At 44.2% G+C, this 27,932-nt stretch overlaps 1 protein-coding gene across 3 annotated transcripts in view; it reads left to right on the top strand.

Moving 5' to 3' along the window:
- The first annotated feature begins 2,285 nt into the window (after nt 1–2,285).
- Nucleotides 2,286–27,932, top strand: part of COX10 (cytochrome c oxidase assembly factor heme A:farnesyltransferase COX10) — a 110,313-nt gene continuing 84,666 nt past the window's right edge. For 2 of the 3 annotated variants that reach the window (XM_082678685.1, XM_082678686.1), the window contains exons 1-4: nt 2,289–2,406; nt 7,757–7,890; nt 9,611–9,932; nt 24,198–24,322. In XM_082678685.1, the coding sequence (XP_082534811.1) occupies nt 2,364–2,406; nt 7,757–7,890; nt 9,611–9,932; nt 24,198–24,322 (624 nt within the window). In that variant the 5' untranslated portion in view covers nt 2,289–2,363. Of the gene's footprint in view, nt 2,407–7,756; nt 7,891–9,610; nt 9,933–24,197; nt 24,323–27,932 lie in introns of all 3 variants that reach the window. The other variant, XM_082678687.1, reaches the window with a different exon arrangement.

Here is a 27,932-nt window from a genome sequence, read left to right as displayed (position 1 = left end):
ACAACAGGTTCAACAAAACTGTGGCACACCCTTTTAGCTGCTTAACCAAAATCCATTCTCTACTTTTTTCTTAGTTTAACATCACTGTGGTTTGATTCCAGACAGCACTATGTCTGGGGGATGGATTGTGACTGGCCTAAGCTCATCACTACAATCCTGCTCTCTGCTTTCTCAGCCTCCCTTGCAGCTACAGGCAGCCAATTCACCGCACATGGCAGTGGAATTCTCTTCCTCCCAGAAGTATCTCCAGGGATTACTTTTCCGGAGACTATGCTTTGGGATTATTGACATAGGCTAACTTAATTACAAATGAATGCACTTCCTGACCAATCTCATCAGAAGGTATTCATCATTTAGGCCTTTTTTCCCATATGACACTGACTGGTTTCTCTCAATAAATAAAAACTGATGCATTCATTTATGTACTTGACCTTGCCCCCATTTTTGGAAAGAACTGAAAATGAAGAGAAAAAGCTGTTGGCCAAGGAGGAACATGTCTATTAAACTTCTTGTCTATCACAAACCTAGAGAACTCAGGAATTCATATTTTCGGAGTACATGAAACATTAACACTCATGTGAATCAACCTTTTAGACATAGCTGTGTTGTCAAAAAAAGAAAAAAAAGTTGGATTCTAGTGATTCTCCGTTCTGTGTACCAAAATCACCTGTGATACTTTAAAAAGAAAATTATACGTCCGTTCCATCCATTCCCCACCCTTCCTAATTTAATAGGTCTGGAGGTGGCTCAGGCATCTGTAATTTTTAAAGCCCTACAGGTGATGCTGACAGGCAGCCAAGGTTGAAATTCTCTGTGTTTTACAAACCACAGAGGCTGTGACTCTTCAAGACGCTTGGGTGAATAAGGCCATAAGACACGGTGGAAATCACGTGGTAACAGGTATCAGAGGTTCTGGTCTTGGTCTGGAACTCAGCAGCTAGGTGACTTTGGGCAAATAAAACTCTTTGAGCCTTAACTTGTTATTCAAAAGAGGTTACCTTTTCCTGTGGATGTCAACACCAAACGTTTCTAAAAAGCACATGGAAAATTACAAGGCATTTTGAAAGCTTTTAACATAGTATTTAATGCTGTTTACCTCTTCAGGGAATATCCTTTCCCTTCCTTGTTTGCAGGAAAAATCCACTGTTCCTCCAACTGAGTACCAAGTTTAAATCTCCGAAGCCTTCCCTGACCAGCCACACAGAACTGCTACCTCACCTGGGTTTCTGAAGCACTTTCTGCATCACCCCCATCACACTGACCTTGCTAACTGACAACCCCTCTCGCCCCACTGGTACCGTGTCAGCTCTCACACAGTCAGGGGGTCTCATTCTTCTCGGTACCCCCGTGCCCGGCAATGCTAGCCGAGATGACCCACATGACCACCTATCACCTTAGCACTGAAGACAGAGAAATTACCCTCCTGGAACCCAGTCACCTATTTCTTCTCTTTCAAATGCCGAATCTTTTTCCTTCAGTGCACTGTTAGTTGCGGAACTCCAACACCAAAACCGGAACAAAGGAGGAGTGCTGAAACCTGCCCTCCTAATCAGACACGAATGATAACTTATCAGTTCTTGGCCGTGACAGGCGTCTGGCTGGGTACCCGCTGCAGAGGCATCATTTAATTCTCTCAACCATCTTATGGGACATATGCTATTATGATCCCCGTCGCACAGCGACATAACCGAGGTTCGGGGGACTTAGGTCATTTGCTCAACACGTCAGGAGGCCAGAAGGTGGAGCCAGGAATACAGAGGTCACTCCGGAGCCTGGAACCTTAAACTCTGCACGCACCTTCCACGCTCCTGACGACTCCTCGGCGTGGCTCAGGGGCCAGGAGCCCGCGTGCGTCGCTCCCCGCATCTGACAGCGAATATGGTAAAGCTGTAACCGATGAGGCTGGAAGCTGGGGGCACCGTCCCCAGAACCATTTCCTCCCGGCGCCTCGGCGGCCCAAAAGTATCCCGGAGATAACTGCAAGCGGTCCGCAAGCAGCCCACGGCCGGCCCTGCCCAAGCGCCAGGCCCCTCGGGTCCGGCCAGGGATGCCGGCCTCGGGGCGGGAGGCGCAGGTCCGCCGTCGCGCGCGGCCTTTCCTCGGAAGCATCCGCCGCCCCGCGCTCCTCACGCCCCGCGAAGGTACCTCAGATCCCGTGTCCTCGGCCCAGCGCGCTCCAGCCGGGCGGCCTGTCAACGCCCCTCAGGCCACAGCCCTCCACTTCCGCGTCCCGCCCGCCGGAAGTGACGAACCGGAAGCTTCCGCTCCTCTCACGGGGGGCGGGGAAAAGAAGATGGCGGCGCCCAGCAGCCGGTGAGGAGAGAGGACGCGGGGACCACGGGGGGCCACCGGACTTGTGCGTGATGGCCGCATCCCCGCATACTCTTTCTTCGCGCGTCATGACAGGTACTGCGCCCGTTCTCGGGCACCACCTTGGGGGAATTTTCTTCTTTTTGCCACGTGTGACGCCGTGGTTCCGCCTACCTGCAACCTTGGGAGCCCTTGGCGAGGTCGGCGGGGCACCAGTGCGGGAAGTGACTTTTGGAGTAGCCTGACGTGAAGAGGCCACGGAGCTAGGGTCTAGTCTTGCACTGGGGCCCCGGTGGTCCGCACCGTCTCCATCTCCTTCTCCCCCTGGGCGCGATGTCTGGTGCTTCTTTCAGTTTTCAGAGACTGGAGGCTGCGGGAGAGAGGACGGAGTAGAACCTGGGGGCTCCACGAGCCTCTGGGCTTATTAGAGTCTTAGGTCCTAGCCATTTGTAAGTTACTCGTACGTCCCGCTTGAAGGACCGGGCAAGTGCTTTTCTCCCCCACCCCCCAACCCGGAAGCCTTGTTCCAGGATAAAGCGTCCTGATGGCGATGATAAAGATGATGACCACCACGGACAGCGGGCCACAACCACCCCCTGACCCCCAGACTTTTCTTTCTCCATTAGCGTGGTCCCTGATACAATCCTTCCACGCCAAGGACCTGTCACAGCTGTATGTTGAAAATGGGATGCACTTTCCTGCCCCTTGGCTCGGTTTCAGCTCAAATGTTACCTGTTCAGAGAGGCCTGACCACCCTATCTAAGGAGAGCCCCCCGCCCCTCTGTTCTTGCATCACCCTGTTTCTTTCATGATGGTTAGCACAGTCTGTAGTTATTTATTTATAACCGGTTTATTACGTGTTTCTCCTAACTAGAAGATTGAACCTTGTGCAGGCAGGGACGGTATCTCTCTCGTTCACCTCTGTGTCCCCAGTGCCCGACACAGTACCGGGGGTACACTGTTGGTGCTGAATAATTACATGTGAATGAATGAAATTTCTCCTGATGGAGTTATTAAACTGGAGGTTGGGAACTGTTTTGCCCCCCTCCCCCCCGTAGTTTAGGATGATAACTTATGGGTCACGAATGTGTTGCTGGTGGCCCATGTTGGAGATGGACTCCCTTTGGGCCTATTAAATGAGACAGTTCAACTATTAAATGAGACAGTTCAACTAGATGATCTCCAAGGTCTCTTCTGGTTCAAAAGGAGGGCAGGAGGGTGAGAAGTGGGAGTGTGTATAGATGAAACAAGATTGGCAGAGGTTTGGTAGTTGTTGAAGCTGGGGGATCAGTGATGGGGGCTCATTGTGTTCTGCTATTGCGTATGACTGGGATTTTCCATAATGATACATTTTATCTAAAGGGTCTGTAGTTCTTTTTGAATTTCTTTGTTGCCTTCTCCCATCCCCGACTGTGCATGTTTGATCCTGACCCTAGACACTCATTCTCAGAGAGCTCATCCTTTCTTAGTGCTTGAATTACTACCTCTGTAGGGAGGTTTTTCCAGTGTGCGTTCCTCAAGATTGGCTGCTTTTCTGCCTTTCAGTTCTGTATTTTCAGCTTCCTATAGGACAAGTCCACCTGACTACTTAGAATTCCCCAGTTCAGTAAGTGGACTGCATATGGTCCACATGGTTTGTTGCTGGACCCATCTTTCTGATGCAGGTATGGGGGGAATTAACAGACAACTTAGCTTCCTGAAGCTATGAACATAATCGCCAAAAGATCTGCTAGTAAGTGGTCTGTGCAACCTGCTATGATCCACTTGGAAGATCCACTGGAAGAGCTTGATATGGAAGCAGCATGGGGGGAAGGTGGCAGAAGGGTAAATAGGGACTGTATCAGGTATCTAGGGGTCATGCCTGACTGTTCTTCTAAAGCTTCAAAGAATTTTATAGCCATTAAAAACTTTTCAGGACCTTTCAGCTTCTTATCTGTGCACTTCATTTTTTTAAAAAACTTAATTAATTTATTTATTTATTTATTTATTTTTGGCTGCATTGGGTCTTCGTTGCTGCGTGCGGGCTTTCTCTAGTTGTAGTGAGCGGGGGCTACTCTTCGTTGCAGTGTGCGGGCTTCTCATTGAGGTGGCTTCTCTTGTTGCGGAGCACAGGCTCTAAGGCGTGTGGGCTTCAGTAGCTGTGACACACGGGCTCAGTAGTTGTGGCTCGCGGGCTCTAGAGCGCAGGCTCAGTAGTTGTGGCGCACGGGCAGAGTTGCTCCATGGCATGTGGGATCTTCCCGGACCCGGGCTCGAACCCGTGTGCCCTGCATTGGCAGGTGGATTCTTAGCCACTGCACCACCAGGGAAGTCATGTGTACTTCATTTTAAAAGCCCTACGATCATGACTCAGTGTTGATGATGAATAGTGGATAAGATCATATGTTTCCAGGTTTTTTTTTGTTCTTTTTTTTTTTTGCGGTACGCGGGCCTCTCACTGTCGTGGCCTCTCCCGTTGCGGAGCACAGGCTCCGGATGCGCAGGCTCAACGGCCATGACCCACGGGCCCAGCCGCTCTGTGGTACGTGGGATCCTCCCAGACCGGGGCACGAACCCGTGTCCCCTGCATCGGCAGGCGGACTCTCAACCACTGCGCCACCAGGGAAGCCCTGTTTCCAGATTTTTAATGCATCTATTATAAGCCATGTGTATCTTCAAACCTACATTTGTTTACATGGGACCAAAATGTCTTTAAATTTCTGGGCACTGACTCATAGAGATATGACGTGTTTTGACTAAATGAAGTGGTTTTTTTCATCATTTAAAAGTACAGTTTTCCTAGCTGTTTTTTCCCCCCCCCCCCGTAAAATCTCGGTTTTAACCCACATAATCTTGAGAGATATTTTCCAAAGTGGTTGTTTTCCTCACAGGAACATGCATTTCTCATTGGACCAATGGAACTCAAAACTCGTTTTGAAATTAAGGCCCAGAACAATAAAACTTGATGTCTTCTCGACATAATCTTTTAATACTGAAAATTGTATTATCCCAAAGAACAATGTCAAGGCAAAAAAGGAAATACACGCAGCATCAAATAAATAGATAACAGACCCTTACTATCAGAGGACTGAATTCAAAGGAAATTTCAATCAGTGGCCTGATTTCAACACTACTGTTCCTTCCTGTACCTATATACAGACAACACATATTCTCATGTATGTGGAAAATAAGCGTTTCATACTTACCTGAGGGTTGAGAGTATGATTCCAGTGAAGAAGGGACTTATCTCCAGTCTAAGATAATTGCCATGTTTACTGAGGGGTGGTGGTAGCTCTCCTTCCCACAGTCCAGGTGAGCGGTGTGGGTGACCCAGTCATCAGACATCATCTCATTCTTATATGGAAGGCACTCTGCTAGCTGTTGTAACGGAGGTGAGGAAAGGAGAGTCCCTACCCCTGAGGAACTGAAAAACATGATGCAGAAACAAATGGAAATATTTGCATTAAGAAGTGCCACAAGTGACTTCCCTGGCGGTCCAGTGGTTGGGACTCCGCCTTCCAATGCAGGGGGTGCAGGTTCCAGCCCTGGTTGGGGAGCTAAGATCCCACATGCCTCTCGGCCGAAGAGCCAACACATAAAACGAGGCAATATTGTAAAAAATTCAATAACGACTTTAAAAGTGGTCCACATCACAAAAAATCTTTAAAAAGAAAGAAAGAAAGAAGTGCCACACAGAAACAGTGTGACGTGATAGGGCAGCTGAAGGAGACTTCAACAGTTTACAGGCAGCGGGTGGAGGCAGGACCGTGCCAGCGAGGAAGCAGCGTCAGCGCAGAGGCACGAGCTGGAATGGTGGCGCGTGCAGTGCAGAGCCCGAGACAGCGAGTCATAGGTACAGGTTTGGGCAGGTGATGTGTATTTCGGGCTTCAGAAGAAAACCGTTGGCTCTATGGGACTTGGGTTGGAGAGGAAAGAGAGTTAACCGAAGTCAGGGCGAGTGGCTTGAATCCCACGCCTGTACCGTAGTCCAAGTGTGGGATGACAAGGGTCTGTATCTCTCAGCGGCAGGGAAAGAAGTGGACAGATTTGACCAGTGTTTCCGAGTTGACTGGAGTTGATGATTATTAGGTGATGAAGGAAGAGTTCAAGGTGGTCCTAGAATCTCAAGTAGGCGATGGTTCTATCAGCAGTAGGGAACAGAGTAAAGATAAGGGTGAGAGTAACATTCTCAGAGACGTACTAGAACCCATCCACGTGGAGATACTCAGCAGATGGAAAGAGGCGTAGTGACTCTAGAAATGGGTTGAAGATGAACAATTACCCTGGAATTACGTTTGTTCAGAGACAGTATGTAGTGCTCAGAACAGCAACGACACAGCTGCCTTCACGTGGCTGACACAGCAAGAGGAGCCACCGCAGGAACCCGAGAACTGATAAGTTGCGGGCGGTGGAGAACCACGGGTCCTTAGGGTCATGGAAGCCATGGAAGGAGAGACTTAAAAGAAAGGTGGAGAGAGGGTCTGTGCTGTGGTCCTGTTGAAGGCTTGCCCAGGATGAGGCCTTACATGGAAGCATTGGATTTGTTGATGTTTGAGAGAAGGTTTAGAGAGAAATGATTAAAAGCCAAATTCAGATACAACAAAAATAGCTTCTTCCTAACTAGGTTCATAGACTCATACTTTATTGAGAGCTATTTCCTCTCCCTTTTCCTTGGCTTACCTGACATGGCCAAAATATTAATCTGAAACATATCTTCCAGTTTACTGTTATTTATTGAGAAAAATTCTGCTTCTTATTTTATACTTTTTAAAAAGTGACTGAACTGATTGTTTTATATTTTATTCTTTTTTAAAAATTAAAAAAAATTTAATTAATTTATTTTTGGCTGCATTGGGTCTTTGTTGCTGTGCGCGGGCTTTCTCCAGTTGTGGCGAGCGGGGGCTACTCTTTGTTGCGGTGCGCGGGCTTCTCATTGCGGTGGCTTCTCTTGTTGCAGAGCACAGGCTCTAGGCGCCTGGGCTTCAGGAGTTGTGGCTCGTGAGCTCAGGAGTTGTGGCTCGCAGGCCCTGGAGCGCTGGCTCAGTAGTTGTGGCACATGGGCTTAGTTGCTCCGCCGCATGTGGGATCTTCCCGAACCAGGGATTGAACCCATGTCCCCTGCATTGGCAGGTGGATTCTTAACCACTGCGCCACCAGGGAAGCCTTATATTTTATTCTTAAAAAGATCTATGGTTTGGTCATTTCAGCATTTGATATAATAAAAGCCTAATGATCCTGAGATGAAAGTGTTCCCTAGCCCTGCTGGAGAATTACACTCACTTAAACGGTGAGCAGGGCTGATCAATACCGTTCATTCACAGGTCTGGATCAGGTCATTTCAAAGTTCTGACCCATCACTCATGTGTTGCTTACCGTGGTGTGGGCTCTGCTTCTGGGTAGGTCCAGTCATCACTTGGTGAGAAGTATTAACGATTTTAACATTTTTCCCCCTTCCTCTCTATTACAGCCTGGGTAGGAGGATGTGTCTGGTATCTAGAAAGGAGAGCCTTGCAGGAGTCACCTCGTAGGTTCCTGCATCTTCTCAGGAACGTCAATCAACAGTGGGTTACATTTCAGCACTTTAACTTCCTCAGGCACATGGTACGTTGAGAAGGCCATCCTCACTTTGTGCTCCCTGCCTTTACTTTCCCTGTATGAGGGGACTGTAAGAAGAGTTTTAAGAAGTACTCTTTGAAAAGGACTTTTATTTCATGTGGTCTGAAGTTTATCCACAACTTTAATCCCTTGTTCTGTTTATACTTAACTGAAACCAGAATAATTCTGGTGTCTGAGTTTTAAAGTATGATCTTGAACTTATTGATTAAGTTTGGGAAAAGATTGAAAACTGCTGGCATGTTTTGACTAGGCCACAATTAGGAAAAGCTGAACTGTTATGATGCAACTTTTTAAATTCTTTAAAGTTCTGTGAATACATCAGTAATACAGAAATAATTGCTTTAACCGTGTGACCTTCCTGTTTTCTAACATCAGCAGTGTATTCAAAAGTCTTTTAAACACATGCCCTTCTGAGCAGATTCAAACAAATTGAGTTTGTGATTTGCTGGGCATTTTACAGTGGGCGTTGGTAATATAGCTCAGTAGACTTTCGTCCAGGTCGACTTCGTGGTATCGGCAGTGTGGTAACTTACATTTGCCACTTTCTCAAATGGCAAAGAATCATAGGATGAAGAAACGACAGCTAAAAACTCATGATTTCAGTGCAAGCAGGAAAGAATAGCAAATTCATACTCTGAAGTCCTATTTGACATTTCTCTCACCTTTTTTTTTTAACTTAAAATGCCCACTTTAACTTTTAAAATCTTAATGAAGCACATTGTTTTGATGAGAGATTTTAATTTCCAGAAATGTTCAGACTTTTAAAGTTGGGGATCGAGGATAATGGATGTTTAGAAGAGAAACTCAAATATGTTTAATGCCTTTTTTATGTAAACAGAGCTCTGAATTCATTCATGAGTTTGTAACTCCTTTCTAAGATGAGTATATGTAATTTCAAGTCTTTGTGATGTAATGAAAAATTGCTTAACTAGTTATCAGGATAGGTTGCTCCAAGTCCCAGGAGCATCTATAAGTAACTAGTTGTTGATTCTTTTCTGTGTCAGTTTATTTCCGAGCCTTGGTTTCCTCATCTGAAAATTAAAGCGAGAGATACTAATAATGATCCGTCTTTTTTAACAACTTTTGAGAACATTGGATGAGATATGTATTCAATAAACTCTAAAGATATATGTTATATGAAACTGTGAAGTGCCTCAAGGATATTAGTCATACTTACTCCTTTTGTTAGTAAGTAATAGAGATTATCTGACTCTAAAATCCAATTCTTTCCCCACACCCACTGCCCTAAGGTCACTGAGCCCTGGGTTGTGTCCCCCACTGAGTACGTCTGCATGCACTGTTCACCTGGGAACATGGAAAGTCAACAGGTTGCCTTGGCTCTTGATTATAGAAAACTTTTTCATTGTATTTGGAATATGCAACCTCCAGTTTCTGGTACTACATGGAGGGAAATTCTGGGGGAGATGAATATGAAATAAATTTATCTTTCTTTCAAGGAACTTAAATTCCTAGGATTTTCTAAGCCGTAGAATTTGAAAAACCAGTTAACTGTATTCTCCATATTTCTTAGTAGAGTGATTCCCATGTAACACTCTAACACAAGTTACTTCAGTGAGTATTTTTAAAGGTATAGGAAAATCTTTTAGGTATTTTACAAGTTGGACTGATGGAAGGTGCTACTGAATAAACATTTAAGAGCATTTTGGGCCTTGGTTTCCTATTAACGTGTACCTTTTTTATTCAGTATGTCACACAACTGAACAGAAGCTTCAACCAGCAAATGAAACCAAAGCCGGAACCAGTGGCATCTCCTTTCCTTGAAAAAGCATCTTTGGATGAGGCCAAAGCCGAAATATACGAGATGAGACCTCTTTCACCCCCAAGCCTGTCTCTGTCCAGAAAGCCAAATGAAAAAGAATCAATAGAACTCGAACCCACCCCAGTAATTGAAGGCTCTATAGCTGTGGGAACAGAGACAAAAGAAGAAAAGCAGTGGAAAGAGATGAAGCTGCGTGTGGATGATTTGCCAGGAATTTTGGCTCGGCTGTCCAAAATCAAACTCACAGGTACTTTGTTTTTCCAGTCTAGTCAGATTCTTACTTGAGAGTGGTTTGGTTTTTTTTGTTTGTTTGTTTTTTGGTTAAACAAAATGCTAATTTTGTTATTGCCCCAAAAGGAATGATTTTGAAACTACGGGTCCCCTCTTAGTATTTTTCCTCTCTTCAACTTAATTGGGATTTGAAATCAAATTTTTGGAATTCTGTTTACGCAGAATAGTAAATAGTATTACCCTAAACATATTGTACTAAAAATGGTCTCTCTTTTATTTGCAGTTAACACAGAATATTTATCCTGCTTATTTCCTTGTCTTTTGTGTGTTCACACCTACTACCCTGTGACGATGCAGTAAGATAATGTGTTCCGTTTCAGTTCTGGAAACAAGAAGGACTGCACTGCTGGGCTTGATGGGCAGTGAACACATGGGCCCTGGGACTCCCAGCTCACTGTTGTGCTTTGCTTCTTGTAGGGCCTCTGGGATTGTCCCACATGTGTGGGAATGTAGATTGTTTCTCTGCGAAGAAAGCTGGTGACTACACTGTTGAGCAAAGCTTGTCTGATTTTGTAAATAAAGTTTTATTGGAACACAGCCATAGCCGTTGGTTCTGTGCTGGTGTCATGCTACCTCAGCAGAATTGAGTCATTGCCACAGAAAACTTATGTCCTGGAAAGCCTGGACTATTTCCTGTCTGGCCCTTTAGAGAAAAAGTTTGCTGACCCCAGCTATAGAGCATGGACTAGTGAGAGGCAAGGATGATGGGAAACAAATCAGTGGTGGTCAACTGAGAAATGACTTGGGGCTGAGTTAAGGAGAAAAGGGGGGAGAGAGAGAGAGAGAAATATTAAGGAAGTGGAATGAACAGAACCTCAGGTAGACGTGGAGTGCTGGGGGCCATAAGATAGAAGGTTTAGGACACAGACTTGCAAGGAGTCTTAACTGCTGTTAGGGGAAGCAAGCCTTCCCCGGTCCTGGGCACTGTGCTCCTTGCTATCCTCCACGCGGCCCAGTTCTGAGAGAGAACGTAGAGTAGTGACCTCTGGGCTGGAGTCCCTGCCCTCAAATCCTCTCTCTCACTGGTTGAGTGACCTTGAGCAAGTTCCATACATCTCTGTGCCTCAGTTTACCCATCTGTAAAGTAGGGATAATAATGATACCTACTTCCTAGGTCAATACTGAGTTTTAAATGGGGTGACATCTGCAAATTGTGTAGAAGAGACCATGTTAAGACCTATACACTTGTTTCTTAAATAAATAAAATAACTTCGTCACCTGGGTGCCCCTGCAGGCACTTGAGTTTGCTGCCCCTGCTCTAGGACAACTTGGGGCCATCTGCTGTGGAAGACTGGATGAATGGTTGTGTTGAGACTTAAGAATGTGAACAGTGAAGGGAGAACCAGGTTTGGGGGGAGAACAGTTTTGGACACACAGAATTCGAGTTGCTGCTGGCATATCCAAGTGGAGAGGTCCAGTGGGCACTGGCTGTGAAGGACAGGAGCTCAGCTAGACCACTGGGCCAGAAGAGCAAGCGGTCTTCAGTGTAGGGTTGACTGTGAAGCCGTGGTGGTGAGCAGGGTTGCCAGGGGTCAAGTGTAGAGTGACCAGAGCAGAAGGCCAAGGACAGGACTTTGGGGCATGTCCCCTTTTAAGGATTGCGCAGAGTGTATAATGGAGTCTGCAAGGAAATAACTGGTCAGAGGAAGGGAAAGAGGAAGTGGCTTTGTCACGGAAGCCAAAAGAAAGCCAGTCCATAAAGGAAGTGATCAACACTTAAATGGTAGAGGTCTCCTAAGATGCCTGGCTATGAAGTTATTTTATTTGGCAGTTAGGAAGTCAGCGATGACAGCCTGCAAAGTCAGGAACTAATTATCAATGTTTCTTGTTAGAGTCTCAAACGAGGTACTTTAAATTATTAATTTAAAATAATGTCTTCAAGTTTGTTTCATAATGCTTATTTCTTTAGGGACAGATAGGAAAGGATGATAACTGGTTTAGGATCATTTGGGGGGGGCTGGGGGCACATGTTCCTTCCCTTCATACCAGATGTTGTATTGGTTGTCCTTTTCTGTACCTTATAGGGCTGTATATCTGAATAGGCATTCCAGATGCAGGGTTTGGTATTTAAAACATGGTGTCTGAAATCTAAAGCAATGACTTCATCCCTTCTTTAATGGTGCATGTTGTGCTCTATTTATGTTGCTTGTCGACTTACCAGTCCCCAGGTGTCAGTTGCTAAGGAGCATACGTGGCACGTGTGTTCAAACGGGGCTTCTGCTGTCCCCTGAGATCAACTCCCAGAGGCCTGGGACCGGACCCAAAGCTCTGCATTTTGGCACGCATGCAGATGATGTGATGCCGGTGGTCCTGGACCACCCTTCGAGAAAGTGAAGGAAGGGTTGCACAGGCAGAGGGCCAGGCCCAGCCCCAGTGGCCTGGAGGATGTGGGAGAGCTCGCGCCTTACTTCCCGTGAGCCAGAGCAGCCCTTGCCACCACTGGCACGGGAGCAGCCATCTGGGGGCTCTGGACCACACAGGAGAGATGTGCACAGGCGAGGTATACATCTCGGAGGGGGCAGAGAGCAGCAGCCTCCCCTGCAGCCACAGATGGAAAAGCCCTGGGCAGTAAATTTGTCCTTGGAGCATTTTATATATTCCATGCCCCAGGCTTCTGGACGAGCTAATTGAATTAAAGTCATTTCCTTCTGCTTATTCCATTTAAAGAGGCAGCACCCTTTGGGTGACCCCGACCCTCTTATTTGACCTCTTACCTCCCTGTTTATTTTATTACTTGAATTCACACGTCTTGGAGTCAGCAGGATTTTTTTTTTTTTTTTAAAGAAAATCCCTGGTATCTATAAATTGATTTCTTTTGGACTCTTAATATCTTGGGCAATTCGTTTATGGCTGATGATAGCCGAGACAGAAATACCTGGGAGTCAGTGATCACTTTTAGAGAACTAGTCTTCCTTTCTTTGCCTCCTTCTGTTTATAGCTGAAATACGCCGAGGATAACTAACTATAGATTTAAGTGAAGAGCCACACAGTGACATCTTTGCATTTCCTTTGTAGGATAAGAGGGTGGCAGTGGGATGATGCTTTGGCATTTATGCCAGGATCTGGGCCAAAGTTTGCAGGAGATAATGCCATTTAAAGATATTTTTTTTCTGTGAAAGGAAGTAAGACTGAGTTTATAAAGAAGTAATAATATGTCTCCCTTGAGTTTCTCTTGCCAGCTGAGCTATTTACAATATGTTTTTGGAGTTTGTTGCAAGGACCACACTGGGGTGAAGAAATTTTATTTGGATTAGGATCATAAGAAGCTTTGGTGACTCAGCTGAGTTTATACTTAATACGTGTCAATAAAAAGCAGAAATTTTTTCCTGAATAATGTCTGTGCTGAAAAGCTACAACACATTTTCTGAGACCAGAATACTAAAATAGATTGTTTATTGGAACCAATAGATTAGGCTGTCCATGGAACTGATATAAACTACAGTCTGTCAGTGTATAGATTTTTTTTCCCCTAGAACCTAGAATGCTGCTTTTTATTAAAAGGAAAAAAAAAAAAACAAGAATAGAGGATACAATTTTATTTTAGATTGCTTGTAGTTTTTAAAAGTCAACGTACTGTAATCATCAGCTCTGAGATACTGCGTAAAGGATTTTTCCCATTTTCATAAAAATATTAGTTGAGTAGAATTTTAATTTTTAAAATTTTAATATATATTTTGAAATAAATACCTTAATATTTATATACTTGTTAAATGTTAAAGCACTATTTTTATTAGTAAGTGTTTACTTTTAGAACAAATAGATAAGCAAAAGTAAGACGAATGGAATCTCCTTATAAGTCTACCCTCTCAAAATAATAACCATTTTGATGATTTTGGTGTATTCTAGAATGTTTTTGTATACATGCCATTCAGATATTTTTGCTTTTTAAACAAAAGTAAGATCATAATGTAAATGCTTTCTGTACTTTTTAAAAAATTCTGATTCTGTGCATATCTTTTTGTGTCCCTGCGCTCACCCTGTTTTTGATGACCTTCTCTTTTAATAAGTAGTGTTGTCTGAAGACACAAAAGCACATGATAACCTACCACCCAGTTTGACGTGGTGTTGTTGGACTTCTCTTGCATTTTAAGCTTGAGGATAGAGGCTCTCAGTTTCCATTACTGGTAAAACATTCCTGTGGCCCAAAGGAGACACAGAGGCAACCAGCAAGGGAACTTTCTCTCTGAAAAGGTTTTTCCAACGTGTTTTTGAAACCACAGAGCCAGCATCCTACTTTTTCCCAAGTCTGGTTTCTCGTGCCATCCGCTTCCATGCTCAGCACACAGTGTGTCTGTGCCCAGCTTTTGCCCCAGTGCCCCCGCCTGCTGGGCATACCCGCTGTGCAGGAGCAGTGTTGGTGTGGGGCTTGCTCTTTGGGTTAAGGTCCTCAGATTCATCTCTGCCTCGGCTCTGTGAGAAGTACGTCTGGGCCAGGCCCTGCTTTCTCTCTGGTGTGACTGCTCTTCTCTCCCTCCAGCTGTGATGCAGCTGCCTCCAGACAGTCCTGCTGTTGCATGAAGTGGGTCCATGTCGCCGTGGTCCACCCTGGCCTCTGCTTCTGGCCCCTCACCCTCCACACCAGCCAGGAAGACAGGGTCCCGTCAGATAGCCTTTATTTCCCATATTTATCCATTTTCTTCCCACTTGGTATTAAGGTAGTCTAATTTTCTACTATTCAAATAGTGAAAGTAATAAGTCAGCTCTCAGCAACTGTCTTCAATTTCAACTCATCTGCACTGTATTTAACAAACATTTCTTGAGGGTTTTAGTATCCTCTCTTTACTTAATTTATTGCTGATGTAGGTTTTTCTCCAATTTTCATTTTTATTCCATCATTTCATTTGGTTTCTGGTAGGAGTGAGCCACGTAGATGCCTCAGCCAGTGTTCTAAGTTAGATGAAAAATGCATTTATCTCGGCTATTCTGTTTTCTATTGATATAATTGTTTTAAATTCAGTTTGATGTTATTTGGATTGATTGTAAGTGTAAGAGGTGTGGTAGATGCTCGAAGAATGTAGAGATAAATTTCACGTGGATGATAATCATTCTCAAAAAAACATTGACGACTTTAAAGAAGAGAAGGAGAAAAAGCTATGAGTTGAGAATGGGCTCAGCTCCATGTAACTGAAAACTTGAAGAGCAGTGACTTAAGCAAATAAAGGGTTTATTACTCTTTTGTAATAAACCTCAAGAGAGGTTTATTACTCTCTTGAGTCTGAAATTAGGAGCCCAGAACTAGTGCTCAAGGATGTTGTCTACATAGCTGGCTGCTGTTTTTTGCTCTGTTGTCATTAGCTTGTGGCTTTTGTCCTCAAGACCACAAGATAGCTGCCACTCCCCCATCATCATGTTATGTTCCAGGCAGAAAGAATGAAGAAAGGGGATGGTGTAGAAAAGCAGAAGCCTCCTTATGAGACTTGGCCTTTTTAGGGATTTCCCTGGTGGTCCAGTGGTTAGGATCCTACACTTTCACTGCCGAGGATGTGGGTTCGATTCCTGGTTAGGGAACTAAGAGCCCTCAAGCCGTGCTGCCTTTTTACTTGGGAAGGAAAGCTTTTGATAGGAATGTCTCCTTATATCTCATTGGCCAGGACTGTACAGCATGGCTTTACAGCTAAAAGGGAGGTTGTAAAAAATTCTTTCCTCTATCATTTAAAAAGCCAAAGCATCTGAAGTCCAGCCTAGTCAACTCTGTCGGTATCCAGCTTCTCTGTATTCTCACAGCACCCCCCGGGCTGTCTCATTATGCAGTGTATCCCCTCCCAGGAAGAGGATGCAGGGCTGCCCACCTCTTCACCCCCAGTTTTCCAAAGAAAATAGAACAGCACCCCTAGGTCTGCTCTGGGACTACACCACACGTGCACTTCACATGTAACGTGTTTAAATGAAGACTGCTTTGCCACCTCAACATGCACTTTCCCAGTGGTGGTTGTGGACGTGTAGCCATCTGTCGGCAGTCTTTCCCTGTCGTCTTGATAATCAGATACACATTTGAGACTCCTAGTTTGTGCTGGGGAGTTGTCAACCCTGGACTGTACAGTGAGGAAGGCCACCCAGCCCAAGACTACCTTGACAAGTGTAGGTTTTAGGTTGACAGTGAAACTTGAGCTAAACAAGGGAACGAGCCAGGTGGTCCCATGGAATTTCCTCTTTCCTTTCTTTGTTGCATTTAACAGTCACTGAAGGCTTTGGCATCCTAAGTTTTCTTCCTCACCCCAAATTCCATCATCGACCTAGGGGACTTCACTATCTTTAGTGGTTCTGAAACTCCTCGAATCGCTTGTTATAATGCAGATTTCTGGGCTTCATCTCCATAAGCCCCTTCCCTCAAGGTCTGGGATGGGGCCTAGGAATCTGTATTTTAACAGAGGGCCCTGGTAGGCATGGTCCCCAGAACATATTTGAGGAGCTCTTCTTACCTGGAGAACTCATTCACCACCTCTGTACCACCTCATCTTCATTCTCAGCAAACTACCTTGCTTTCCATTTCAGAAAAAAATAGAGCTTTAGTTCTCATCAAGTGGGAACTCAGCAACTTCCTGCAAACTGAATTTATCTGAATTCTCACCTGTCATTGCCTCTTCTCCCCTCTGCCTGTTCCCCCGACCTTCCCCCCCATCAGTGGACGGCTCCATCACCGTGGCACCTGGGAGTCCTCTTAGACTCTGCAAACGCAAGCAGGCCTCCCTCCTCTGTGGAGGGCGGGTTAGTGCATCTCTGGAGGAGACGAGACGATTGCTTCCCAACCCTGCAGGTCAGAAATGCCCAGGTGCCTAATTAGCACTTGGGGGTATTATCAAGGGCTTGGTTTCCAGTTCAAAGCAAAACATGGTAGCATCTCATTTATTAAGATTAAGGAACGAAAAACTTACAGAAGTGAATTTAAAAGAATGTTACAGGGTTATCTCTAAGTACTAAAAGTAGTTTTTGCTCAATACCATTATTTTTTTATATCTTAAGGGGGTGGATAGTGAATTGGGAAGTTAAGAATGAAAAGAGGAGTGCTAACATATCAGTGATTTGCTAAAAAAAAAATACAGGGGCCCGCTTTTTATCTGTATTCACACGGGCAGGGGAGGAGGGTAGGTCTGTCTGGCGCTCCGTCACCCTGCGGCCTTGTCCTTGCCGTCGCCCTGCCTCTCGCAGTCACGTCTCCCCGCTTCCCCATCGCAGGCCAGCTCCTCCTCAGCCTTCGGTCACACCTCTGAGCTCAGTGTGAGCGGGCACTCGGTCGGGAGCCCTTCACCTCCCTCACGGCATCCGTCCGCAACTGCACCCTCTGACATGCTCCCACGCTCTGTGGCCATGCCTGCTGGCTTGTCTGAATCTTCCCCAGCCTGTGGGCACCAGGAGGCCTGGGACCGCATCCATCTTCCTGCCTTGTTGCATTGCCAGGGCCTCGTTCCTGTTCTGCCCATAATAGGTGCTCAAAAAGCAGAAGCTCGATGGGAAAAAAAGAAAACTAATGAACTCTGTTGCCACCATTTGTAGAATTTGGAACAGCTTAGCCTTTTAATTACAAATAATTATTTTACTGCGATATAATAGTTGAAATGTTTAGTGGTGACTGAAAAGTATTGTACTTGAACTAGATGACCTGGGGCCCCTAGATTTCCTCTGTCTGCTTTGTATAGTGTCACCTTCACCTGTTGTCATTGATAGGAAACTGAGAAAAATCTTCGTTATTTTAATGAAAAGTGCTCAACTAACAGTTTCTTCTTGCCAAACTCATTTTTCAAAAAGTGTTTTTACTTCTTAAAAGCTTGATAAGCATCAGTTTTATGGAAACGTTTTTTAGTTAGTTACAAAGGTTGTAAAGTGTTGGTTATGAAGTATATTGAAAAGAAAAATTTCTTTATTGAAAAGGAAAACTAAAAATAGGACGACAAAGTAGAAAATCTTTGATGGTTCAAGGAAAAACTGTGATTGAAAGAACACTCTTAGGGCCTCACTCGGTGTTGCATAATTAACTTGGATATAAACAGCTTTTATTTATGTGTTTTATTTATGTGTGTCACCGACCTGATAGCAATTTCATCTTCCTTTTCTGAATGCCGTTTGGGTGCAAACCCAGCGCTTCCTCGGGACTGTACTTAAATGTTTCCTTTTGGTAACAGTGTTGCTCAGTAAATTTGAAGTTAGGGGTTTTAATTTGGTTTTAGGATTTTTAAGACCATCTCTGGTCACTGAGTATGAAAAAAAGAAAGGGGAAAACTAGAAGGCCCGGCAAGTTCTTAGTTTTGCAGCTGTGTTATTAAAAATCTCCACTAAAAAGTCTTTATCTTTTAACCAGAAGTGGCTATGGTTTGTAATCAGTTACCCCCTGATTGACAGGCTTTAATGTAGCTGAGAAGAAAGTACCGTGTCTCTCATCAATTGACTTTTCATCTGAACATAACAATAAGCGTAGAAGTCGCCACCTTCCTCCGTACACGTGTGGGTAAGATAACCGTTGGGACGGTCGCGGAACACGGCCAAGCTGTGGAGGCTAAAAACTCTTAAATTAGACATTGAACCATTTGAAGCTTACGGTGTTAACAGAAATGAAGAGAGAGGAAGAAATCATTAAGTACAGCTACCAAGTAAAAATACATGCTCGTCTGAAAATCAGAAAAAACTTAATTCTTGCCTCTGAATTAAGTTGTATAATTTTGAACTTTGAGATCTGCTAACAAAAACATTCCATTGCTTGGAGCCACCGGTGAACAAAACCACGTACAAATTCATTAACCGCCTGTTCTTGGGCAGCTTTGTACATAAAAGAGCTTTCAAGAGATTCATCACAGGCTTGTAGGATTTGGGTTATAATATTGCATAGTATCTGCTATCAAGGATAATGAGATGTAATAGATCACAAGGATAATTTGAAATCTATAGAGAATCTCAAACTCTCATTTAGCCAGTGGTTTCAATCTTTTGAGCAGATCTTTTATCAGAGTTCATAACTATCCAAATTGACTTATTGGAGTTTTGTTTTTCACTTAATTCTTTTGGGGCCAGGGCTGAAAAATAGCGAGGCCTTGAAAGACAGAGATAAAGCAGGATGTAGATGACCAGTGTGTTAATATAATCGTTAGAGTTATTTCTAAATGACGATCTCAGAAGAGAAAGCACCTCCATTATGCTTACGCTCAGAGACCAACAGTTCTCAGAGTATTGAGCCTTTATCAAAAAAAAAAAAAAATCGTTCCTGACAAAGCTGCTGCTGTGGGAAAACCTATTGCTTATTGGAAAAGGCGAAACCCTTCAGTGGCTCCCGGCTGCCCTGGAAAGCACACTGCGAGCTGGAGCTGGGGAGCCTGGCTATGCGTGCACGCAGGACGTGCAGGCGGCGTCCCCGCAGCGCGGGGCTCCCTCCTCTGGGACCTGTGGCCATCCCCCTTGAGACCCGTGCTGCAGGGGCGTCGTGGGTTATGCGCAGGGACGCGGTGTCCTGCGAGCCCTGCTGGCCTGGTGGTGGTTTTGTCATCAGCTGGGTGGTGCGTGTGTATATCTTCCCTTCCTTTAGCGGAATTTTCTTCTGAAAATGAGTCTTTGGAGTACTTGCTACAGTACATCCCATAAAGCAGAGAGCCAAATATTGTGCCTAAAGCGTATGACTCTGGGTTAGACGGTAGATTGCGTTCACTGCCGCTGGTTGACGCCTGGATCTCCGTGTATAAAATCAGACGTAATACCCACCAATGCTTGCCTTGCTTTTCATTTTAGAGCAAGCTTCTGCAAAGTTTGTTAGTCGTGTACTTTATCAGTAAAACAGTTTTAAGTGCACGCGTGTATATTTATAAAATATTTATGCTATTGTATATAAATATGTCATATATAACAAAAATGTAAAGTTACTTGTAAGTAAAATTCATGTATTCTTACACCAATGCATTATATTCATTTTAAGATATACAAAGTGTGTTTTAAAAGAGAGGGTTGAGAAGTCAAATATAAGTGAAAGTTCTCATGTTTTCTTCCCATAAGTGCAGTGTTTCCGGGATTTAAATAAATGTAAAGGCACTTTGGCATTGCAAAGTGCTTCACAAATGTAAGTCTTGTTTTTATCACTATCATGGTTAGTCCACATTTCTTAAGGACTGCACTCCGGGCACTCCCCTGGACGTTCTAAGACAGAGGCACGTGGAGCTTGTGTGAAGTGTTTTGCTGTTTCTCAGAGTTCCTTAAGACACCACTTTGAAATATTAAGTCTAAGCATAGTGGCTGGAAAAATACATCATCTTGAAGCGCATTTTAATAATTACCAAGAGCACTGCTTATTAAGCCCTTATTACTTGCCAGGCACTGTGCTGAGTGCTTTTGTTATACTAGAAACTAGTGTTTCTCTAAAAGGTGTCCCTCAGTGTGGACAGGAGCATGGAGGCTCCGCGTGGCTGGTCCCGTGGACAGTACGCCTGGAGAGACAGAGGCTGGGGGTAGTGGCATTTGCATGATTGAAGGTTGTACTAAGAGAGGTTAACTCGGTGTTGCTCCAGAGACAAGGGTTCTATCCAGAGGGAGTCGTCCTGACTTGATCTGGGAGAGAGAGAGAGAGAGACCCATCCGACAGCTGGAGCCCTTCTGTGCAGGGCTGCCTGGGGAGAAACTGCTTCCTGTTGCCAGATCCAGGGATAGTGTCCATTCCTCCATCAGGACAGAGATGAGACTAGTTGACCCTAAATTCCCTCTGACCTTTTAGGGCTTTATTATTCTTGGAGTCACTGAATTGCGTTTCGCTCCTCTGCTTGTACCCATTCCGCTTATTCCATATTGAAGGCCCGTGTCACTGCCTTAAGATCACTCACGCCACCTGTGTTTGCACCATCGCCACCCTTGCCAGGTCCTCTCCCTGCCCACCTGGTTCCCTGCAGTGGCCTTTGCATGGTTCCTGAGCGAGCTTTCCCCCACTCCGGTCAGTCCTCTGTGTCCTGAAGTCTAGTCTTCCTTAAGTGCCACCCTTGTTACAGTATCACACGTTTTCTCTTACTGCAAACCATGATACCACAAACTTTGCAGGTTAAAACAGCACGAGGTTCTTACTTTGTAGTTCCTAAAGGTCGGAAGTCCAGGTGTGGCCTGGCCGGATCCTCCACTCAGGGTCCCCCTGGGCTGAAATCACTGTGGGCCGGGGCCGTGCTTCTCCCCTGGGGCTCGGGGGCCGCTGGCAGAACTCATACCTTTGCATCTCTGCATCTGAGGTCCCCGGACCACTCTGCTCCTAGCGGCCGCCTGGGCTTCTTTGCCATGTGGTCCTCAGGTAGCTCACACGGGGAGGCTTGCTTTCTTCTAGGCCAGCGAGGGTGTGCCTGCTTGAAACCGTTTGAAAATCTAACAACCTGTTTTTAATTATAGAGAGCTTCTCCCTGGAGGAGGCAGGCAGACCAGAGACCGCATCTGGTCACTCCTTGTCAGCGACGGCATCTGGGAGGACGTGGCCCTGACCAGTCTTAGGTCCAGCCTGATGGTTCCAAAAAGAGTTGTGGGTAGAGCTGCAGCTGTGCTAGGTGTCAGGGCTGCCTTTGTCACCATGCACCTCCCTAGGTGGCTGCTGAGTCTCTGCATGGCGGTGATTGTGGCTGGGCTGGACCTCCACCCACGAGCCAGGGGCAGGTGGGAGTGGGTGCATCGGGGTAGGGGTATCCCTCTTCCTTGGACCTCCAGAGTCACCCCTGGGCCTGCAGGACAGCGCTTCTGGGCTTCTGTTGGATGGGTCACACTTCATTGGCAACATTGATTTTATGTTTATTTGTGAAGGGACAATATGAGATTACCAAATAAAATATAATTTCAAGTGCTGTGAATGAAAGAATATATTACATTCACTGTTAATGAGATCCTGGTGCTGCAAAATGATTCCATGTAATGAATCCCAGGAAATCAATGAACAGTTTAATTACCATTGTGGCAGTGCTGTGTGAGAGTATTGCTTTGGTCAGTTTTACAATTTATCAATTTTCTTTTCCTTTCTTTAAATTAATTGCTTTGATGAAGTAAGTATAAATACATTCTTTGTTAGCTTTTGATCTTTTTTTTAGAAATGTGTTACAAAATTCAGATTTCTTCCTTTTTAGTAATACTGGCCCCTGTATTATAAAAAATAATGGCCCCTGTATTATAAAAAAATACACATTTTTTAATGTGTATTACCGTTTACAATTTGTATATTTTTAAATGAGGCAGTATTTCCATTTTGTAAATTTAATCATTGCTAAGTCTTACTAAAACGTTGTCCTGGGCTTCCCTGGTGGCGCAGTGGTTGAGAGTCCGCCTGCCGATGCAGGGGACATGGGTTCGTGGTGCCCTCGTCCGGGAAGATCCCACATGCCGCGGAGCGGCTGGGCCTGTGAGCCATGGCCGCTGAGCCTGCGCGTCCGGAGCCTGTGCTCCACAACGGGAGAGGCCCCAACAGTGAGAGGCCCGCGTACCACAAAAAAAACCCCAAAAACCAAAAAAAAAAATTGTCCTTTTCTCTCTGTCATTCTTTTGTAAACTGTTTTCTGTCTCTTCTCAACTTACCACTTGACCCATCAGTCAAAAATTTGATGTGCTTTCTGTGTTTATTGTCCATTACCCAGTCATGCTCTGGGGGCAAATAAAAAGAAAAACACTGCTTTTGTGTGTCTGCATACCCTTTTCAATTTTAAACAAAGTGAATTTTCTTTTTACAGTATTTTTAGCTTGACAGTTCAGTGACTATGTTGCTATCTTTTCCACTATGGTGGTAATTGATTTTTAAAACTTATTTATAAATCACAATACAAAATATTGACCTGGATATTTAGAGACATCTAAAGTTGTTTTTTATTTTGGTGACTCTAGATTTTACTAATTATATATTGAGAAAGTTATCATGGATTTTCTACACTCTTTTAACTTACCATAGATGTTTATAAGTAGTCTACTTTTTTAAAAATAAATTTATTTGTTTATTTTTGGCTGCGTTGGGTCTTCGTTGCTGCATGCAGGCTTTCTCTAGTTGCGGCGAGCGGCGGCTGCTCTTCGTTGCAGTGCGCGGACTTCTCATTGTGGTGGCTTCTCTTGTTGTGGACCACGGGCTCTAGGCACACGAGCTCAGTAGTTGTGGCTCACGGGCTCTAGAGCACAGGCTCAGTAGTTGTGGCGCACGGGCTTAGCCGCTCCGTGGCATGTGGGATCTTCCCAGGCCAGGGTTTGAACACGTGTCCCCTGTGTTGGCAGGCGGATCCTTAACCACTGAGCCACCAGGGAAGCCCAGTAGTCTACTTTTGGTCTAAGATTCAAGGTCTCAAAATAGAGTCAAGAATTATTTCAACTGATTTACTCTATGGAGAGAAGCAGTTTACTGAGTTCCACTTTGAGAGGGAGAACCCTGCTGTCTCTTTTCCTTTGAATTCCCGCATTGACACCATGGACCCTTTGTTCTTCGGGTACTGCTGGGAAGGAGCCTGGGTGTTGAGAACTCTTCTCCCAGTCCTGGCTTGTCGCCACACGTGGGGTGACACGTGAGGAGCCACTGAACCCATGTTCAGGGCTGCTGAGTTGTGCAAAACAAGATGACTGATCCTAGAACACAGCCTGTTGTAAGGCTTAGCGGTTGATGTTGTGATGTCTGGAAAGAGTGACAAGCCTCCGCAAAGGAGGGTGCTGCTTGAGTTTTGCGCATCTCTTGCTAGGTAGGTATGGCTAGGGCTCCTGCCTCCATGGGCTTATATTCCATGGAGGCGCTGGAGTGTGACAAGTACCAGGAGGGAAATTGAAGGGTGATGTACCTGGGGAGAGCCTCCCGCACGTGAGATGGTCAGGGAAGTTCTCCCTAAGACGTGATATTTAAGACAAGATCTGAAGGACGAGAAGGATCCAGTTATGGGAAGAGGCAGAGGGAACAAAAAGTACAAGGACCTTGAGGCAAAAAAGAGCCTGACCTGCTCAGAACAATGCCTAATGTCCAGCACGGTACCGATTGTGGGTTAGGTGTGCAGTAAATGTTTGTCGAGTGAATAAGTGAATGACTGGATCTGAAATACCTATCTTATTTTTCACTTTTGAGTGTAATGGAGTTAAAGGAAAATTGGCGTTTTTCTATAGTGAACACATATAGTTTTTATAATCAGAAAAATGTTTTGTAAAACTTTTTTTTTAATGAAAGATCAGCCTACAGGTCATGTTGTTGTAGTGGGTTGTTTCACATGGAGGGGGCTTGCTTGGCCGTTACCGTCTGGCCCTGCGTGGTGACGAGCTCTGCTCTGTTTCTGTGTTGCAGCCCTTGTGGTCAGCACCACCTCAGCCGGATTTGCCTTGGCCCCAGCACCTTTTGACTGGCCCTGCTTCCTGCTGACTTTTGTCGGAACTGGCCTGGCTTCCTGCGCTGCCAACTCCATCAATCAGGTCAGTGTGTCACCTTTCAGCTGGATCATGATTTTGTTACTTCTTAGATGATGATATTGTCACATAAAAAAAAAAAAAACCTTCCAGGCTTGCACCTGTAACTAGGAAGGTCCTGTGAACCTGTGTCCTACAAGGTCTGGGACACAGAATCAATTTGTCTTTTCTATTGAGGCGAAAGGTTTTCACATATTTTCAGAGGAGAGAGTGTTAGAGTATCTGCCTCAAATGACCAGGATTCGGGGTTAGGAAGTGTTTTAGGGCCGTCAGACTTTCTCCTCTTACCCACTTCAGGTACATTCCCCTGCGCTTACATTATTATGTGCTGTTCTTTCTTTGGTTTGACTTGTTTGCGTTTTAAACCACCACTATGCAAAACAGTGTATTTTAAACAAGCATATCCAGCTTAAAAAAAAAAATCAAAAATTCAGTATTCAGTAAACTTGGTGTGTGGAGTCAGAATATATCAAAAAATTAATTAGCACATTATTTTTAATGCATCTTCCCCTCCCTATTATGTATTATTTTAAACATCAAAGTGATTCTTTAAAATAGTTTTTTCCCTCCGCCTGGTCATCGTGGGGTGCCCCAGCCTTGTGGCTTTCTCATAAGATGCTGTGGTGGAAAAGTCTTGGCTAAAACGTAAAGAAAGTCATTTTCATCACCAGAACACCCAAGAGGAGTTGGCACGGTTTTAAAACTGGCGTCCAAGTTACCAGCAGGAAAACAGCTTGGCTGAGTGCATGTGTGAGTCGGTAGTCTGAAAAACATGAGTGTTTTCATTCGGTGATGCCGAACATCATTGTGGTGTTTACAATGTGTTACCAGCTTTTTGGAGAAGGATCCATCTATTTCAAATGAAGTTAATTTTCTGTTACAATTTTAAGCATCAAAACAGTCTTACAGTGAGGTTCAGACAGCCCTGCTCCTTTGTCCCTCCTGTAAACCATGATGCCATCTCTTCCAAGTTGCTCCTACCCTTTGCTGCCCTCCCATATTCCCTGGCTAAGAGAACGGTCATGGTTTCACAATGAACATGTTTTTAATGAAAATTGGAATAAAAAGCAGTACAAGCAAAATGGATTTATGTGGCTATTTTGGGGTCTAGGTTTCAAAATAGTTTTTAAATTATTACTTTTATGTAATTGTAAATCTGGGTCAAAAGATTAAGCCAGGAAAACATTCTAGTTTTCAGGCTCCTTTTAAAAATTGAAGAACTGCATTTATCCTTGGGATATTAACTGCTGTCTTCTGTTTCAATTACACGGATTTTTAAATAGAGGCTTCAGACAAAAGTGTGGAGACTCAGAAAACAACAAGAAACTAATAAGCATCAAGTGGTTCAGAAATGCCCCAATATTATAAAAGATAATACAGAATGGCCTTGAGTTGGAGCTGCCTGCCTCCGCTCCCACCACCACCAGAAAGAAAAAGGTGGTTCAAGAATTCATCACGGGAAAAAACCCTTCAGTTGTAGCAAAGAAATATCTGGAGGAAATAAATGATTTACATTTAGGCAGAAATTTGTGGAAGCTGAACATAAACCAAGGTTTTAGAAATTTTAGAAGTTTAAATGAGTTTAGATGGCTATGTTAGTTCGCAGTCTGTAGGAAGTACGTTTGCTGCAGGGGGTGAGTTGGGTTCTGTTGGTTTTAAACTGGTGGGGTTCTTTCTGTGCTGACAAGTGGCAGTGCCTGTCGCTTCCGTTTGTCACCTCCGTAGGCTGGTTTCCTCGCCTGGCCCACCTCTCACGCACACAGCCGTCCTCCTCTTCTTCTGGAACTTTCTCACACCCTCTGCAGCAGCGTTGGGCGTGGTGTCCGCCCTTCATCAGTGCTATTGGACGCATGAATAATTTCTTCATCTTACTGTATTCATCACATTGCTTCCTTCCTCTTGCCTTGGACTGTGATTTCATTGGGAAGCCTTGTAATTACTTAAAAATCTCAATGGTTTCCACTGCTGTCGAATTTCATGGTTATTATGGTATCAGTTAGCTTCTTAAATTACAGTATTTTCTAAATAACGTTGGAAATATTTTAGTTCTAGTGTTGTTAAGCAGTCTCATAAAATTAAAATAAGGGAATGTGAGGCGATTTTCATTAGTGCTTTTCTTTAGTGTAAGCAGAACGAAGAGCACAAGGCCACAAGAATTTGCCTGAGTTTTTGACCAGCAGATAAAGAGTCCTTGGCAAAAAGGAAGCGCTTCCTGCTTTTTTTTATCTGCGACCCGCAGCATGTAGGATCTTAGTTCCCCGACCAGGCGTCGAACCTACGCCCCCTGCATTGGAAGCACGGAGTCTTAACCACTGGGCCACCAGGGAAGTCCCTTCCTGCCTTTTTGAGGGAGCTGGTGTTCAACTGAAAGAATGCAGATGTGTGGTTGGTGTGCCCGAACATTCTCCAGCTTCTGATAGAGTTCTGTAGGGAGAAAATGTCCTTCCGTCACGTTTATAATAGGATTCAAGTAGCATTTCACATTTTTTTAATACTTCTCTTAGCTGTTATTCATTTAGTTCTGAGGATTTCTTATTCGTACCCTGCTTCTGTGATCTCTCTTTGTGAAAGTAGGAAAAATAAAGCGTTGGAAAACAGTTCTTACATTTCTTTTAAGGAGGGAAAATGAGGTTTAGCTTCTGATTTATGAAGTCCTGACTAATGCATAAAGAGATTCATGTATATGTAAGAAACCACTAACATGACAATATAAAAAGGAATTTTACACCCATGTTTTGTAAACCATATGCATACTTCATTTAAAGCCATAGGGCAGCTTGAAAGCGGGAATGCCTTCCAAGGATGAAAGCAATCCATAAAATTCAGCGACTGGAAGATAAAATGTTATATAGATGGCTTTGACTGATCGAATCTTGTAAAACGAGAGACCAAAAGGAAGAAGCTGAATAAATTCAATTAGAATGAATTAACAAGTTGAAAGATAAGAATTATCAGAAAATTATCATCACAGCTCTTGGCTATTTGACGTAACGGATACTGTTGTAATAAGCTGTATTGGGGATTATTTTACTTATGTTACACATATATGAATTTTTTTAATAAAGGTCAAGAGTGTATGTCAGTAAGTGCATTTCTACAGGATGAATTTTAACAGTGATTCCATTTTATGGGTGTGCCACAACTTTCCCAGCCAATCCTCTACGGTTGCAACTTTTTGCTTCTACAAGTAATGCCACACGCACCTCTGTTTTTAAAGGACAAAATACTGGAAGTGAAATTGCTGAGAGAAAGGCTACCAGCCAAAGCATTTATGAAAATGATTTAATGCTGGAATGTATGATCTTAGCAGAATAATTAATTTCTAATATTCATACAATGCTTTAGAGTTTACAAAGCGTATTTACATAAATTATTACTTAAGCCGTACAACCCTGTGGGGTAGGTGGCATTATTTCCATTTCTGTTTGTAAAACGTTTTGTTTTGCCGTTGAATTATTCTTTTTAAAAGCAACATTTAAAATTATGATGAAAATAAAGTGTTTATTGCACATCAGTGAGAAACTGTAAGTAAAAATAACAGTAACATTTTTTATTTTATGTCCCCTTGTGCCAGGCACTGTTTTGTGTGAGTCACAGCAGAGAAAAAGCAAAAATC

This window comes from Grampus griseus (assembly GCF_964374135.1).
Source record: "Grampus griseus genome assembly, chromosome: 20".
Classification (NCBI taxonomy): domain Eukaryota; kingdom Metazoa; phylum Chordata; class Mammalia; order Artiodactyla; family Delphinidae; genus Grampus; species Grampus griseus.
Note: the sequence above shows the minus strand (reverse complement) of the source record. Positions and strands in the feature narration are given on the sequence as shown.